Here is an 18,043-nt window from a genome sequence, read left to right on the forward strand (position 1 = left end):
CGGCGAGGGATCGCGGTGAATGATGTCGAAGGGCGGATCGGGAGGGGGGCTCTTCTTTCGTACTTCTCCAGGAGACTCTGGCGGTGGACTCTCCTGGATCACGTCGAGTGGCGGCAACTTGCAGTGACGGCCGTAAATCTCGTTTCTGGAGATGATTTGCGGTGGTGGTACGTCGGGCCTTTCGCCTTGGGGTGGCAGGTTAGTAGGCTTGGGCTTGAGCGGAGGTGGACTTGTTGGGGGACTGTCTGTGTCAAAGAACTTGGGGATGGGTGGCGGAGTGGGTGGCGCGTCCTCTTCGTCAAAGAATTCTGGGATTGGGGGCGGTGTGGGAGCTACGGCCTCGGCGGCTGTGGCCTGCGAGGGTGTGGCTGATGCGGTGGCCGGTGAGAGCGCAGCGGGGGACTGGGAATCGTTTTGGCGGGACAGAGGGGAGGAGGCTGAAGGGGAGGCGCGAGGCTCCTGAACATCGGCAGTCTTGCCCAGCAGAGTGAGGGAGCGCTGCGATGGCTCTGACAGGTCAGAGTCCTGCAGGTCGTAGTGTGTTGGGGAGTCCGAGGAGTCCACGTCCGGGAAGTGCGGGAGTGGCGGCGAAGGAGATGATGTGTCGCCAAGGAAGGTGAGGGCAGTGTCGGGCTGCTGCTGCGGGTCGCTGCTCGGCGCTTCGATCGCCTGATTGCCATTCAGAGACAGCGTGGTCAGAGGAAGCATAGTGGCAGGAGCAGCTGCGGTGGGATGGAGACCGCCCAGAGTGGAGTAGCGGCTCTCGTACTGCAGCCTCGCGGGGGAGAGAGTTAGGGCTGCCTCCTGTCCCAGCGACGAGGAAGAATAGCGTCGGCTGGCGGGCGTTGGGGAGACGATGGAGCCCGCCGGGGAGGAGGCTGACGAGTGCTGCTGCTGCAAGTCGTTAATGCACACCCAGCGACACTCCGGTGGCGGCGACGGTGACCGCTGACGGGCAGCTGATGGCAGTAAAGTGTTGACAAGGGGTGGTTTTGGAGAGGATGGGGATCTGCCGGTGATGGTGGTGCTGACCGAGGTATTGGGGGCAAGTGTAGGCGAGGCGTTACAGCGGAAGTCCAGCGGTGGTGAAGGAGAGGGATGGTACTGAATGCTGACTGGTGACGGGGGCGGCGGCGCGTCGCCCTTACCTGCCTGGGTGAGCGGCGTCAGCACGTCCCGCCGGCGGCACTCGGAGAGAGGCAACGTGGACGCCTCGTGACGGAAGTCCGGTGGCGGGGAGGGCGAGGCCTCGTGCTTGAAGTTTGGCGGTGGTGAGGGGGAGACTTCATGCAAGAAGGCGTGTGAGGGGGAGGAAGAGGAACTGGGGCTGCTTGGAGGCGCCGGGAAGCAACTCGGCCACTCAATCTCGTCCAGAGGCTTGTAGGACTCGCCGAGAACCTTTTCACTGAGAGAGCTGCGCGTGTCCTCGGCCTCCTCCTCATCCTCGTCGAGGTGACTCACCTTGGTGACGCTCCAGGTGGGACTGTTGGCCTTGTCCGAGGCAAGGCTCAGTGACGGCTTGCGATCCTCATCCCGCGCCTGCAGTTCCTCTTTCTCTCTCCGCGGGCTGAGTAGCGGCGGCGGGCTGTGTGTGCCGTTGGAGAGCCGCACACCGGGATTGTGTGCACCATTGGGCAGCCGCAGGACTGGCAGGCGCCGCACACCATTGTGTTGACATGAACTGTTGTTCCTTGTGCTGCGACCGAAGCCGAGGCGACTACTAACACTTTGCGATGCAGTGTTGGGGGAGGAATTCCAGCCGTTGATGAGAGCAGCAAGTCTACCTAAAAGTGTGGCCAGCCCCGGGGGAGTGTCTTCACCCCGGGGGGCGTATTGTCAGACGGTTGTTTCAAAGTCTACGTCGATGCAGTCTGGGTAGTCTGGGGGCTCGGGGGCGACTCGTGGTGGCCAGGCGTGAGCACCTCAGCGCTACAGGCGCTGCTGGAGTTGCGCTCCTGACGGGCTTTCCACAGCGACCAACCCCACCAGCTCGACAGCACCGAGATGCAGCCGACAGCCAGGCCGAACGTGAGCCACAGCCACGGCGAGAGTGCCATCAGGCAGGTCACCACGGCCTCGTCGGCACCAGAGGGACAGTGCCACGTACCGTCGCAGAAGAGCGAGGCACTGATGCACGCGTGCACGGCGGGGCATTCTGTCGCACAACGCGTGGCCAGCCAGCGCGGGGCAACCTCCACCCAGCGCACGTCCACCACGCTGTGCTGCTGCGGGGGTGCGGGTCCTGAGAGGTAGGCGGGGCGGCTTAGCAGCACCACCACCAGCGAGCGAGCCGCCTCGCTCAGGTAGTCCAGCGACAGCGGCTCGTTGAAGCCTTCCGAGAACACGTGCACCGTCTCGGCAGCACCAGGCGACACGCACACTGCACTCAGAGGACGTGGGTTGCCCGGCTGGTAAACGTGCAGCTCTGAGCTCTGGCAGTCTGAGGGCCCCACGGTGTCGTCTGCGGCCACGAGGTGACCATGTGCCGCCCCTTGCAGGCCTCCTCTGATGGCCTTCCCAGGAACAGACACCAAAAGGAATCGACTTGGAGTGGGCTGGAGGAGCCACGGGTGGCCGCGACATGGTCCCGGGGGCGGGCGCAGCGCCAGGCTTAGGGTACCCGCCTCCCCCGCCACCACCCGTTCTTCTTCGCACGCTTCGATCTCCACGAACTCGTACTCCAGCTCGAAGCTGAAGTGAGAGAAGTCATCGAACACGTCCATGCCGACTACGGTGAAGGTGATGGTGAGGGAGGCGGAGTAGGACAGCAGCGTGGCCGGTAAGTAGTTACCGTGGCAGATGCACGCCTGTGGCAGCTCCACGTTTGGCCACGGCCACTCAGACACCTCGAGGCGCGCTCCGCGGCCTTCTAGAGCGTTGGGTCTCCCGCACGCTTGTAGAGGTGTTTCCCTCCCGGGGCATGATGAATTATGGGCGTAGAAGTATATGAAGGTGATCCTGACGGCTTCGTTAGGACGCCCCTGCAGCGTGTATTGGCAGCGTAGCTTGGTGGCGCCAAACTTCCCATACAGTAGGTTGTTGGCGGGTGACGCCAGCAGACCTTTCTTGCTTCGATCGCTGCTGATGTGTCTGTCACACGGCTCGGGCCTATTGAGGGCAGCTGCGCGGGGTCCTGCGTACACGAACTCGTAGTGGAGCCTAAATTCAAGTCCGGCCACGGTGGATGGCAGGTGGTAGTGGATGGTGAGTGTGGCATGGGAGCCAGAGGTGAGGTAGCTCTCCTGACCTCCACATGGTCGCGTTCTATTCCGGCCTGGTCCCAGTTGTTCCCGGTGGCAAACACGCACGCCCAGCAGGCCGCATGTGTTCTCTAGCACCTCGCCGTCGCCGTCTGCGCCCTCCACTAACTTTACTTCCGTGCGGCAGTGCGGTTTGTCCCGAGAAGGAGGCTGCGTGTAGGTAGACTTGAGGCGGGTGAAGTAGAGCCAGATCACCTCGTCAGGCTTGCCTCGGAACTTGTATTCGCATTTACTGTCGCGAGGCAGAGAGTGAGCCACGTTTTCAAAGTGGCCGCGGGACGCCTCGAAGCTGGAGATGATGAACTCACACTTCTGGTCGGCGTATAAGAAGGAGTTCTTGGGTACAAAGGCCACGCCCACGTCCAGCTCAAATCCAGGGTGAGTCCCTTCCGAGGAGTCGAAGTACAAATTGTCAAAAGGTGAAGTCTGGAAGACAAGCATCAGTTCGGGGCCGCTGGCTGTGATGCGCGGCACTCGCCCTCCGCCGCAAAAACGCATCAGCAGCCGACGACTCTCGCCCTGGATCTCGTACACGCTGAGAGTGTCGCCTACCACGTCGCAGTCTCCGTCTAGCCACAGGTGGAGGTTTCCGTCACAGGCGGCGTCCGTGTGCTTGATATGGACGCGTCCACGCTGCGGCTGGTCCACGCTGACCAGCGCATGGCGGCCGTGGGGCACCGTGGCCTGGCGGATCACGTACTGGCACGTCACGTTGCGCGGATACAAGCCGGGGTAGTTAGGGGACTGTACGCGGCACTTGCGACGGTCACATGAATCAAATATCTTATCGCACACCGTGCCGGGCCGCGACACTCCCAGGTACTTGGCGCTGTTCCAGGGACCGTAGCGAACGATGGACTCCGCGCCAAGCAGGAACTTGTACAGTAGGCGAAGACGCACCTTCTTCTCCCCAACCGTGTCTGCCTCGGGCGCAGGGACCTTAATGGTGACGGTGACGGTGCTAGTCTCGCTGTAATACACGTTGTGTTCACCGCTAGCGCCGCACCAGAAGCCGCCCACGTGCGGTCGGTGCGCCTCGTTGACGGTCATGTGCCCTTTGGGACAGCCGCACACGTGGTGGGACCGGAAGGCGCCAAGCTGCAGGTCCCGGAAGTTGAGCTGCACCAAGTCACCGAATATGTCCCCGGCAGCCACGAAGGTCATGTGGCAGGTGAAGGGCGGCCGCAGCGTGGGCGACTCCTGCAGGTCGATCTCGTAGCTCCGGCCCACCTCCCCGTAGTACGTCACATTACAGGCTGCAACACAGAGGCGCCTTGTGAACACACGGTGACGGAACCATGATTGTAACACACACACACACACACACACACACACACACACACACACACACACACACACACACACACACACACACACACACAAAAAAAAAAAAAAATTGCAGGCAATAAATAAAAATATGCAATATATTGTTACAAACAGAAAAAAAGAAACCTGAGAAGCACACACGGCGGGAACAGGCAAGCCAAACAATGCCATATGCTATCATTAGAAATAAAAATACAACAACGAAGAGACAAGAACTACGCGTAACAGAAAATTAAGTAAAACACAGACAGCAGTAACCAGAGAGAGAGAGAGAGAGAGAGAGAGAGAGAGAGAGAGAGAGAGAGAGAGAGAGAGAGAGAGAGAGACATCTGGGACGGTATCAAACATTAACTATCGTGAAAGATCGGCCATTCTCGTCTTCCTGAAGCTAATTGTCCCTAAATTCAATTATATTAATTTATTTTATGCCTCTGAACGACCGGGGATTATATGACAGGCTTGGAGAGAGAGAGAGAGAGAGAGAGAGAGAGAGAGAGAGAGAGAGAGAGAGAGAGAGAGAGAGAGAGAGAGAGAGAGAGAATGAAATTATGGAACTAGAGAGTGATTAGAGAAAGTGAGTGTAGAAGAGTAAGAGAGAAGGAAAAGGCAGAACAGAAACACGGGAACGAGAGAGGAAAGTGAAACGGGTGGAAAGAAATTAAGAGAAAGTGTAACAAGAGACGAGGAAAAAAAAAAAAAAGGAGTGGGAAAATGCAGAGGAAGGCCAGAAATTTAATGGAGGAAATGAGAGTGAAAAATTCAGTGAAGATTACTAAGAAAAAGAAAAGTTATAAAATGTAAAGGAAGGATGAACACGAAAAAGGAAATAAAGAAATACAGTAGAAAACGAAAAGTGGTAAAGTGAATGTGCAAGGAGAATAAGAAGAATGAACAAGAAAGTAAGTGGGAAGGAGTGAATAGGGGAGAGAAGAAATGAGATCATTAGTAGACACGTGGAAAGAATAGAAGGGGAAATGAATAGACAAGGAAATAAGGAATGCATAAGAGGCAAAAGTTGAGATTAAGCGACTAAGGAATGAGATGAGGAGAAGGAAACCAGAGAAATGTAAGGAGGGCGAAGGAAAATGAAGCAGGGAGATTGAAGAAGCGAAGGAAGCGAAATCAGAGAATGCAACGCACGAAAAAAAAAGAGATCATGAAGAAAATAACATACGATAAAGAGAGAAAATACAGAAAAAAACTATAAATGTAATACAGTTTGGACAAGGGTGAAAGTTTAGGAGCGAAAAATGGGAAGGAAACGAGGAGAAGGGAGAGGAGGGGCAAGAGGTCCAGGGGTCAGAGGGGAGAGGGCAGGAGGGCAGACAAGGCTTAGGAAGGCGTAATGTATCCCTCAAGTCTCAGAGTCAAGGTCTGTTGGGGAATCCAGCCAGCAATATTGTGGCGGGAGATGGATGTATGCAAATGACAGAGCAGAGAGAGAGAGAGAGAGAGAGAGAGAGAGAGAGAGAGAGAGAGAGAGAGAGAGAGAGACGAAGATGGATGAGAAAGAGGACTATTCTCTCTCTCTCTCTCTCTCTCTCTCTCTCTCTCTCTCTCTCTCTCTCTCTCTCTCTCTCTCTCTCTCTCTCTTCCATCCCCTTTACTCCAGCCTCCCTTGAAAAAATGTGAGGTCTGGGCATTGCAGGGAGGGCAGCTCGAGGCTCTGGTGGTAATTACTCTTCCCGGAGATAGATGGCGCTGTGACGCTACTTGGAGGGGAAACTTAGATTATCAAGAAGTGAAGCTGGGAAACTATGTATGTTGGAGGGTGATGTGTGTGTGTGTGTGTGTGTGTGTGTGTGTGTGTGTGTGTGTGTGTGTGTGTGTGTGTGTGTGTGTGTGTGTGTGAGTGTGGGAGAGTAACACACACACACACACACACACACACACACACACACACACATACACACACACACTTTTACTACCGGTTTGAGAATTGAATCACAAAATATTGACCTTATTTCACCAAGTTTTCACCGTCCGTTTCGATATTTCAGGCGACTTGGAATTGCTAATGCGGACGCGAATTTCTATGCTCCGAATAGGGAGGTAAAAAGGGAACCCATTTCAGAAGAGGGAAGGGGGAGAGAGAGATGGGGAGGGAAAGGGAAATGGGAAGGAACATAAATGGAAGACTGATGATAAAGAAAAGGGAAAAAAAGAGGAAAATATAGCACCGTTAGTTTAGGGAATAGAGAAAGCACAGGATATATGTTAAAGAGAGAGAGAGAGAGAGAGAGAGAGAGAGAGAGAGAGAGAGAGAGAGAGAGAGAGAGAGAGCGAACACCTCCATTACAGGTTCAACACAGAAATTAATGGTTCAACATCATTTTACCTTCACTGCCATCTTGTAAGCTCTCTCTCTCTCTCTCTCTCTCTCTCTCTCTCTCTCTCTCTCTCTCTCTCTCTCTCTCTCTCTCTCTCTCTCTCTCTCTCTTTCGGTCAGGAGCATTTATTTCACCTCAACAACAGCAACAACAACAACAACAACAACAACAACAACAACAACCTTTTCAAGATCACATTTTATTACATTCGCTTCAGTCATCATTGCCAAAGGGGACTTCATATAAGCGCAACAAGAATAACTTTACCACGGGCATTTCTCTCCTACCTGTCACATACCACCAGGTGACGCGTGTTTACCTGTATGTATGAACTCTATATATTACCTCTAGCTACATTTCCGCGGTGTTTTCCTCTGTGTTGTCTCTTAATTATACGATTCTGTATTGTGCTGTATTTTTTGTCATGTTTATATATTTATTTATTTATTTATTTATTTATTTATTTATTTATTTGTTTATTTTTAGTCAAGTGCTGTATGATTACGTTCTCGTTGCGTCTTAATACAGTCATTCTTGAACTTTTCTCCACAAGAACGTTCTTGTGTTAATGTGAAATGCGTCTAAGATAGCTGATGTTACTACTACTACTACTACTACTACTACTACTACTACTACTACTACTACTACTACTACTACTACTACTACTACTACTACTACTAGTCTCCCTTTCTAAATCAACTGATGGACTACAAACCCATTCTACAATAACTTCTATGTCAACTAATACAAGACAAATAACATTAATCAGCAGATCACAATGCTTAGTACTCTTCTCTCAAACCAAGATGTACAAGGCCCTGTCACTTTAAGACCAGAGTTACCAGTAAGGGAGTCCTATCAAGCGTTGTAAGTGTGGCCACAAACAGTTAGGTGCCTCATGTCGGCCAGTGTTACCAGCCAGGGCCCTCGTATCGCCGCCCAGCACACCGCGGTACAGCTGTTACTGCTCACCCCACCGCCGGAACGAGACTGTTGCATCGTGCCCGCCATTGTCATTATAAGCCATCTCGTTACGTAGACAGCGCCGCAGCATCACCGTCAGCATCACCATTACCATCGTCATCAGTGTCACCACCAACAGGGACATGTTCACGACTGCTTCCATTTCGTTACCATCGCAGACTACTTCTACTGTCATTACCTCTACCACCGTCACCACTAAAAATCAGATCACTGCTACTACTCTTACTGGCGTCACCACTTTAATAAAAACCGGACCACCACCACCACCACCACCACCACTACCACCACCACCACCACCACCACCTCACTAGTATAATTATCGTCACTATACAGTTTAGGATAGTAGGATAGTAAAAGCGAAGGCTCCTTCCCACTTACCACCCACAAGGTCAAGTAAGGACTAACATGTGCAGTTTCAAAGTAGAAAATTGAAGGATAGTACAGGCGAAGGCTCCTCCCCACCCACCCACCAATAAGGACAATGAGACAGATAAGGACAAGGGCAAATAAAGACTAATATGTGCAGTTTCAAATCTAAAGTAAAAAGAAAAACGCAGGATAGTACAAGTGAAGGCTCCTCCCCACCACCACCACCACCACCACCACCACCACCACCTCCACCAAGGACAAGGACAGGGCGGGACTAACGTGTGCAGTTTGGCTTCTCGTCGGACTTGTCGCCGCAGTCGTCCTTGCCGTTGCACACTCTGTCCTTGGGCACGCAGCGCAGGTTCTCGCAGGTGAACTCGCTGACGGGGCAGGGGCTGTGGGCCGCCCCCGCCACCACCACCACCGCCCCCGCCGTGAGGAGCGACAACCAGGCCGCCGCCACCACCACCACCACCGCCGCCACACTCCCGCCGCCGCCCCTCACCATCACACATCGCAGCACCCTGAGGAAGAGAAATGAATGGTCACTTAATTAATTAGGAACTTTTCACACAAATTCCTTACCGTCTTTACTTAAAGGCTTAACCAAGGGGACTATTAGGGCCACTCGCGGGATTGAGGGGGTAAGACGGGGAAAAATAAGGCGGGAGGCTTCATAAAATGTTGCCGGGGATGTAATATATTATACTCCGCGCAAAAGAAACACTAAAAAGGAGAGTAAAGTAAATCAGAGCACGTCCCTTCATCAGAAATTTTATAAAAGAGGATTAAAAAGACGCGCCATTCAAAAATATACACCCGTGTTATGAAAAATTGAAATGGTAACTTTTTTTTTCAATTTATGCTTTTATCTTTCTATATATCAACTTGTACAATATAACATTAAAACGACCACCACAATCACCACCACCACTACCACAACCACAACCACAACTACCACACCCATCACCATCACCATCACCGAAATGTCTGTCTTTTAACGTCGTAATCATCATCACCTGCATTGCTCTTCAGGTAAGGCTGGGGACACACGCCTGCCTCACCTGAGATCCCCAAGGTGTTTATAGGTAATTAAGTGTGTTTCCTGTTTGCAGGTGAGTGCGTGAGGGAGAGGGTCGAGCAGCAGCAGCAGCATTATGTCTTGTGTGTTATTTTTGTTTAATTTTGTCTTTTTTGATATTTCAGGGTCTCTGTCTTGCTTTGTGTATATTTTAGGGATATTTTTTATTGGTTTTACGAATTCAGTTTTATATTTCTTTGTCAGCATTCGTATACATCCTTGATTTTCAGTTTCTATTTATTTTGGTGGTATTTTTATTGATCTGCGAATTCATCTTTATATTTTGTGGTCCGTTTTGGTATACGTCTGTTTTTCAGTCTTTATATATATTTTTTTAGGGTTATTATTATTATTATTATTATTTATTTATTTATTTATTTATTTATTTATTTATTTATTTATTTATTTTTTACGAATTCAGTTTTATATTTCATTTTCTGATTTGGTATTCTTCCTTGTGTTTCAGTCTCTATATTTTTCATACCGTGTCTACTTCTTGTGTGTTTGCGTTGGTTGTATGAAGTTCAGTCTGTATTTACTTTGATTTCGTTGTGGAATTTCTTTTTCCTTTCTTCTCTTTTTTTTTTTTTTACTATTTATATTTTCAAGTTTATTTACTTGTTTCTGATCTTTTTTTTATATTTTCTTCAGTTTATAGATGTTTTACACACTTTCCAAAACTTTCTTCCCATGTTATTAATTGTCATGTTTATCTCCTGCCTTTCCGTCCTTCTCTCCTTCCTTCCCTCCTTCCTTCATTCGTCCATCCATCACCCGAGCGGTGCAGTCCCTCCATCTCTGCCTCGCTCCCTCAAACCCACACCCAACCCCGGCTGAGATTTCCTTTCTTCCTCCATTCCCTTCATCCTTCCCTGCCTGCTTCGGCTCCACCCTTTCTCCGTCCCTGTGTCCATCCTTCTTTTATTCCTTTTCTTCCTTACTTTCATTATATTTTTCCTTCTTTCCATCCATCGCTTTCTCCTTTTTTTAGTTCTCAGATTTTTTTTATATATCTTTTGTTTTGTTATTTTTTTTCACTCTTCCATGCTTCCTTCCTACTTTCCTTTCTTCCTTTTTCTTTTTCCTTTCTTCCCCTTTTCCTTTTTCATCTCTTCTTTCTATTATCGTTTCAAATTTTTCCTCATTCATTCCAAGTACTGTTTTTTCCTCATTTTTCCTTTCTTTTATCCCTCTTTCCATCCTTTCCAGCCATATTTTCCTCCTGTTTTATCGTCACTAGTTCTTAATATCTTTTTCTTTCCTTCCATAAGTGCGTTTCTTCATTATTCCTTCCCTCAAATATATTTTCTCTCCTTTCTTATTTTTCTCAATCTTTTTTTTATCCTTCCTTTTCTTTCCATTCTTTCTTCCTGTCACAACTTCACTTTTCGTTCTTGCTTTCAGTTATGCTTTTTTTCATTATTCCCTCTTTCCTGCTGTCTATTTTTTTTTTTGTTCTCGTTCCCTTCCTTTTATCCACTTATCATTCTTTTTCTCTATCTATTTTTTTCTAACCTTATTTCTTTCCTTTCTATTTCATTCTTTTTGTCACAGCTTAATCTTTCGTTCTTCTTTGCTGTAGTATGTTCGTTTATTTTTTTTTCATTATTCCTTCCGTTTTGCGTTATATTTTTCCTCGTTTCTTCCGTCCCTTTCCACTCTTCTTCCTTCCCTTTCTTTTCTGTTTCCTTTCGTTACAAATTCGCCTTTCGTTTTTCCTCCCTGTAGTACGTTTATTTATTTTTTCCATTATTCCTTCCTTCCTGCGTTATATTTTTCCTCGTTTCCTTCTCTCCTTCCCCACTCATCACTCTTCCATCCGTCATTCTTGCAATCGGGCGTGTCACTCTCCCCTCGTCGCCTCCGGACGCCGTGTGGCTAAGCGTCGAATGAGGGGAAAAAAAAAAAGGTTGTAAAAAGAGGAGGTGTTATTACCGAAGTTGTGCAGCCCAAGTTATAATTAATGACACGAAGACCAGCGCCGGACCGAGAGGAGAAACGGAGGAGGGAGGAGAGGAAAGGGAAGAGGAGGAGTAGGAGTTGGAGGAGGTTAGGGTAGGAGAGGGTTAAGGGGGAGGAGAGACTGGCACGAAGTGATTAGAGACAGACGGAGGAGTGAAAAAATACATAAAATTCCGTGTTGCGTGTGGACTGCATTAATTTGAGTTTCTTTTCATCGAATGTGGTGTATGCTTTTCACCTGAATGACACCACCACCACCACCACCACCACCACCACCACCACCACCACCACCACCACCAATATTACTGCTGCTACTACTACTTACCACAAAACACACTACTGGTTGATTCCAAGAAAAAAAAAAAAAAACATTATAGGATTTACGCAAAAACGCATTCTGCTGTTTTCTGTCTTTTGGGAAATAGATAAAACCTAAAGGAGGGATTTCCAGCCATCCAGCATCGTCCATTTTATTTTTTTGGGTTTCCACAACACGCAGGAGATACAAAAATGAAATTTGAATCACACTTTGGTGACAAGACGAAAATGAATAATAACAATACTAAAGCAAAAAACCACCACCACCACCACCACCACCAATAACACCACCACCACCACCACCACCACCACTGCTACAGCTGCTGTTATTACTACTGTTGTTGGTGCTGGTACAACTGCTACTACTATTTTTTACTATTTCTTCTATAACCATCAGTTAGTATGAATCAATAATAACCAAGTACTAATATCAACAAAAACACTGACGTGGTTAACGTAGCGCAGAAAACACACGAACTTAAACAGATGTAGCGCGAAACAAGTGACGTCACGAAACTTACCCTATGACGTCAGTGGATCGAGTTAGACATCACGTAACGGGCCGCGAGGGAACACACCACAGCAGGCAAAGCAGCAGCAGCACCGCCACCACCACCACCACCACCACCACCACCACCACCACCTCCAGGCACCCCCACACCACCCAAGGCCTCGCACAGCACACAGGCACACTCTTCACAATCAAGCTGGTGCAGAAAGCTGACCCTCACGCAGTTATACAGCAAAATATTCAAGCTTTTTCTCCCTTTACGTTCTCTCTCTCTCTCTCTCTCTCTCTCTCTCTCTCTCTCTCTCTCTCTCTCTCTCTCTCTCTCTCTCTCTCTCTCTCTCTCTCTCTCTCTCTCTCTCTCTCATACAAAGGCGCGGCTCTCGGGCACAACAGCAAAAGCTCTCGCGCTGATGCAAACTGTTTACCTTGCACCTTTAATGGCAGGTAATATTTATTCTGGCCAGGTACACTGCAGGCAGGCTGAGAGGAGGAACAAGAGGAGCAGGAGGAGGAGGTAGAGGAGGAGAATGAAGTGAAGGAGGAGTAGAGGACGAGGAGGAGAAGGAGGAGGAGGAGGAAATGGAGGAAGACGGAAGGAAAAAAGGAAGGGAAAAGATGGAAGAGAAGGAAATAACATACTGATTGTTGCAAAATGTGTGTGTCTGTTAGATCTTTTTTTATTGGTTGTAGTTTCAGCTTTAATTTTCATTATTTGCTTTACTTTTTTTTACTATTTCTGTATTGATTTATATTTGGTTCCGTCTTCCTTTGGGCATTGGTGTCAGAGAGAGAGAGAGAGAGAGAGAGAGAGAGAGAGAGAGAGAGAGAGAGAGAGAGAGAGAGAGAGAGAGAGAGAGAGAGAGAAACAGTAATGATAAGAATAAGAATATGGAGAACAAACACATTATTATTATTATTATTGTTAGTTATTCTTTTACTTTTTACATATTTCGTTGTTATTGTTATTTATGTTCCCGTTTTCTTTAACATTACGAAGTGGTTAGGTGAGCGCGCGTACGTTCCTAGCATTTGTGTTCTTTGTGTTTATTTTCCCCAGTTTTCGCTTCAAGTTTTAATGTCATTGTTTAATTTTCGTGTTGGTTTTTCTGGCTTGAAGTTATGATGGTCTTAATTTTGTTGTGGATGGAATTCTGTTTTCTGTACCTGCCGCATGCTCTCTCTCTCTCTCTCTCTCTCTCTCTCTCTCTCTCTCTCTCTCTCTCTCTCTCTCTCTCTCTCTCTCTCTCTCTCTCTCTCTCTCTCTCTCTCTCTCTCTCTAATCAGAGTGTGGGTCTCAGGTGAGGAGGATCATTGAGCAAAACAAAGAGACTCGAGTCAAATGCACCTTTAAGTCCTTCAGAGAGAGAGAGAGAGAGAGAGAGAGAGAGAGAGAGAGAGAGAGAGAGAGAGACGGTTGACAGTTTCTCAAGTCGAGTGGGGAAGAAGACTGTGGAAAAGTGTGCACATGTGTGTGTGTGTGTGTGTGTGTGTGTGTGTGTGTGTGTGTGTGAAGACGGTAAGGAGAAAAGGGAACGTTCTCTCTCTCTCTCTCTCTCTCTCTCTCTCTCTCTCTCTCTCTCTCTCTCTCTCTCTCTCTCTCTCTCTCTCTCTCTCTCTCTCTCTCTCTCTCCCTCTCTTTCTCGCATTCTGTGTTTTGCCAACTGTCTTTCATTGTCTGTCTGTCTGTCTGTCTGTCTGTCTGTCTGTATGTATGTATGTATGTATGTATGTATGTGTGCATGTTTATGTACACACACACATATATATATATATATATATATATATATATATATATATATATATATATATATATATATATATATATATATATATATATATATATATATATATATATATATATATATATATATATATATATATATATATATATATATATATATATACTGACACTCATTCTGTCAGTCAGGTAGTCAGTCATTCAGCCAATCAGTTAACTAGTCAGTCAGTCAGTCAGTCAGTCAGTCAGTCCATCAGTTAGTCAGCCCCCCCCTCTCTCTCTCTCTCTCTCTCTCTCTCTCTCTCTCTCTCTCTCTCTCTCTCTCTCTCTCTCTCTCTCTCTCTCTCTCTCTCTCTCTCTCTCTCTCTCTCTCTCTCTCTCTCTCCCCCAAAGCTAATTCACTCCGGTAATAGAGGAAGTAGGAATGTGAAAGGATATATCGCGTCACTGAAGCGAGAGAGAGAGAGAGAGAGAGAGAGAGAGAGAGAGAGAGAGAGAGAGAGAGAGAGAGAGAGAGAGAGAGAGAGAGAAGGTGCGTTTCTGATTAATGAGATAAGACATGTTGGGCCTCTCTCTCTCTCTCTCTCTCTCTCTCTCTCTCTCTCTCTCTCTCTCTCTCTCTCTCTCTCTCTCTCTCTCTCTCTCTCTCTCTCTCTCTCTCTCTCTCTCTTCCTGCTGTAACCCAATAGTCAGCTCATTTTCATCATCATCTCTCTCTCTCACCCCTTCACAAACCCCCTCTCACTGTTCTCCTTATCCTCTCACTTCACTCTTGTGTCTTCCACTTTATTTCTTGCGTCCCCCTCTTCTTTATCTTCCAAGCTTCCACACTCACTCTCTCTCCTCGCTGCATCCACTTCCTCCACCTCCATGCTGTCCTCTCCTTCTCCTCTTCTGACGTGGCGTTATTACTATTATTACTCCTATTATACAGTTTGGTGTGTAAATGTTTCTCTTCGTGTTCTTGGTGTTCTTGTGTCTTTGTTAGTGTTCACTTTGTCTCTTCAAGTTTTGCTTTTATCGAAGTTTTTCTTTTCTTTTTCATTTCGTGATGTGTTATTTGTTTTTTGTGCTGATTTTTCTTCTTTTTTTTTGTGGTCTTTCCTTCCTTTGTCAGTCCATGTCTGTGTGTCAGTCTGTCTGTCTACCTGTCTGGCTGTCAGTCTTTGTTTCGCTTGTCTGTCAGTTTGTGCATTCTCTCTCTCTCTCTCTCTCTCTCTCTCTCTCTCTCTCTCTCTCTCTCTCTCTCTCTCTCTCTCTCTCTCTCTCTCTCTCTCTCTCTCTCTCTCTCTCTCCCCTCGTCGCCAGAATTGTTGTATTTACTGCCTACAAAAAATTAATATATATATGGGTTCCAGAGTGCGTGTTACATAACTCTCTCATGAACGGATAAATTGGATCATTCTTTGGCAGATCGTTTCAGGCACTCCGCTAATTTTCTTTCCTGTGGACACAAGTAGATAATAAAGCCATTTACTCACTCTTGTAAATAAACACAGGAGGATGTCACGGCGTCGTTGTGACATCACTCTAGGCCCCGCCCCCACAGAGGAGGAATGAAATATACAGCTTGCTGAGTATTATCTCTGTATGATTTGTGCACCCATCATGTCTCCTTTACTTTGATCAATGATGTACTCGTATGCCTGGGAACGACACATCGCTTCACGTGCTCTGTCCATGAAAATAGTAGGTATATTTAGTAAGCTTCTATTCTTACAATAATTTGAGACCAAAATGAAAATGTTTAATACTTTCATGTAATCAAGTAATATATAGGATGAGAAGGGAGTTGAAATTAAAGCTAAGAAAATTAGAGAAAATCTGCTTAATGTGAACGAAAATTAGAGGAATGTCAGAAACTCATTATGTCAAAGTTTGATCCCAATTCATCATTTTCTTAGATATTTATTCTCTAAAAACGATACAACACGCCCTCTGGAATCCACAGTAGTTGCCATCAGGTGAGCACAGGGAACGCTGGGGGCTCTACATATTGGAATGACATGAAGAGTTACCGTGTACCTGTCGTCGCTGAGAATCTTGAGAGAACTTGTCCATGAAGGGAGAACTCACAAGATATTTAGGGCAACACTAATTTCTTTGTATTTACAGTCGCCATCTTGAGAGCTTCTACAATAATGAAATGAAATAAAAAAAAAATTGGGTAGGGTATGACAGAAAACATGATATGATAATGAAGTGTAACGTAAATATCTTCACATAAACATACACAGTCTCTCTCTCTCTCTCTCTCTCTCTCTCTCTCTCTCTCTCTCTCTCTCTCTCTCTCTCTCTCTCTCTCTCTCTCTCTCTCTCTCTGTATTGATTTTGCTGTATCCTCACTTCGTTTTGTAAGCTAAACTCTCTTCAAACACACACACACACACACATACACACACACACACACACACACACACACACACACACACACACACACACACACACACACACACACACACACACACACACACACACACACACACACACACCATTACCTTCTTGCGCACTATTCTCATCGCGCGGAAGAGCATTCGGCAACTTCGCCTCTCGGCCCTCGAGAGAGAAAGAGGTGTAAAAGGTGCAAATTGACCGCCGTTGTAAGACCGAACTCCCATGTAACCGAGCTCCCCAAACACTGACTTTACGAAACCGAACACAGACTCCGCGGCCAAAAGAGAAATATCTTCCTTAGTCAGTAGGGAACAGGGATGCTTTCTCTCTCTCTCTCTCTCTCTCTCTCTCTCTCTCTCTCTCTCTCTCTCTCTCTCTCTCTCTCTCTCTCTCTCTCTCTCTCTCTTTCTCTCTTTCTGTACGCTGTTTCCTATAATGTTTTATTCATTGCTTTTATTCTTTTTCTCGTTCTGGTCGACTTCTTACAGAGAGAGAGAGAGAGAGAGAGAGAGAGAGAGAGAGAGAGAGAGAGAGAGAGAGAGAGAAAGGCGGCACCCAAAGACACAGTTGTCACTCCTCATAACGTAAACAACTTTTCAAGAGACGCCTTCACTCTCAACATTCTTTTTACGAAAACTCAACACTCTCTCTCTCTCTCTCTCTCTCTCTCTCTCTCTCTCTCTCTCTCTCTCTCTCTCTGTCTCACCGAAAAGTAAACAAACACACTTCTCACTATTACACACAAAAAAGTTAGTAAATAAATGAATAAATAAAATAAAATAAAAAAAGAAAATAGAACAAAAATAAATAAATAAATAAAATACATCCGGTTATTATTAAAACAACTCGATAGTCGTTCGCTGTTAGTACCATATTCTGAAACAATTCTGCACAGCACCTCCGCTACCTTCAAAAAAAGCTGTACACAGTTAAAATGACAAGAGCCGAGAGTTTTTTCAGTTTGTCAGAGTCTTTTTATGTTTCTGGTGGCAAATTAACAACATCTCTACATTACTAACAGGAAAAACACTCTTGAGAAACCAGCTAATCATATCTGTAGCCTTTGCGAATGGTAGAGAGCAGAGCGTTTCAGAATACCGAGGACACTGCGTAGAAAACTTAAGGACACCAATAAATAAGTATGTTAAGAGTGGACTTGTGTATCTGTAGGGATGCTTTATGCTGGTGAAATGACACTCGGGACGCCGTCTTCACATTTAGGTCGTTGTTGCTTTCTTTTATTTTTTATCCTCGCTTTCTTTTCTCTCGTTCTCTTTTTCCGTCCAGAGTGTTGATATGATTCGTTGTGACTCTTGGATGGAGTTGAGTGAGTTACCGCTGTCAAGAGAGAGAGAGAGAGAGAGAGAGAGAGAGAGAGAGAGAGAGAGAGAGAGAGAGAGAGAGAGAGAGAGAGAGAGAGGATGCGCTTATATACCTGAACCTAAAAGCATAGTCTCTTTGAAAAACGTCATTGTATTGTCAAAGTAAACAACTGAAAGCCTTGAAATATAAGGATGACCAAAAATAAAATGACGCCCAAAGATGATAATAGTAGTAGTAGTAGTAGTAGTAGTAGTAGTAGTAGTAGTAGTAAAGCTATCTTAAAATTCCACTCCGACGTAAAAAAATAAATGAATAAATAAATAAAACACCTAGGGGTAAGTGAGTGAGCGAGTGAATAAGTCTGAATAAGAAGGCTTACACAGCGGGACGGAGGGAGGCAGGGAGAGAAGCAGAAACAAACACATAACACTTTACATCACAAAGAAA

General features: G+C 46.8%; 1 protein-coding gene across 1 annotated transcript in view; it reads right to left on the reverse strand.

The window, feature by feature from the left end:
- Window positions 1-1,828: 1,828 nt before the first annotated feature.
- The window catches only part of LOC135109729 (uncharacterized), a 79,575-nt gene continuing 63,360 nt past the window's right edge, over window positions 1,829-18,043 (reverse strand). Inside the window, 3 exon segments of the mRNA XM_064021303.1 lie at window positions 1,829-1,895; window positions 1,898-4,516; window positions 8,549-8,793. Coding sequence (XP_063877373.1) covers window positions 1,837-1,895; window positions 1,898-4,516; window positions 8,549-8,777 — 2,907 coding nt within the window. The 5' untranslated portion in view covers window positions 8,778-8,793 and the 3' untranslated portion in view covers window positions 1,829-1,836.

The sequence above is a fragment of the Scylla paramamosain genome, chromosome 19 (assembly GCF_035594125.1).
Source record: "Scylla paramamosain isolate STU-SP2022 chromosome 19, ASM3559412v1, whole genome shotgun sequence".
NCBI lineage: Eukaryota > Metazoa > Arthropoda > Malacostraca > Decapoda > Portunidae > Scylla > Scylla paramamosain.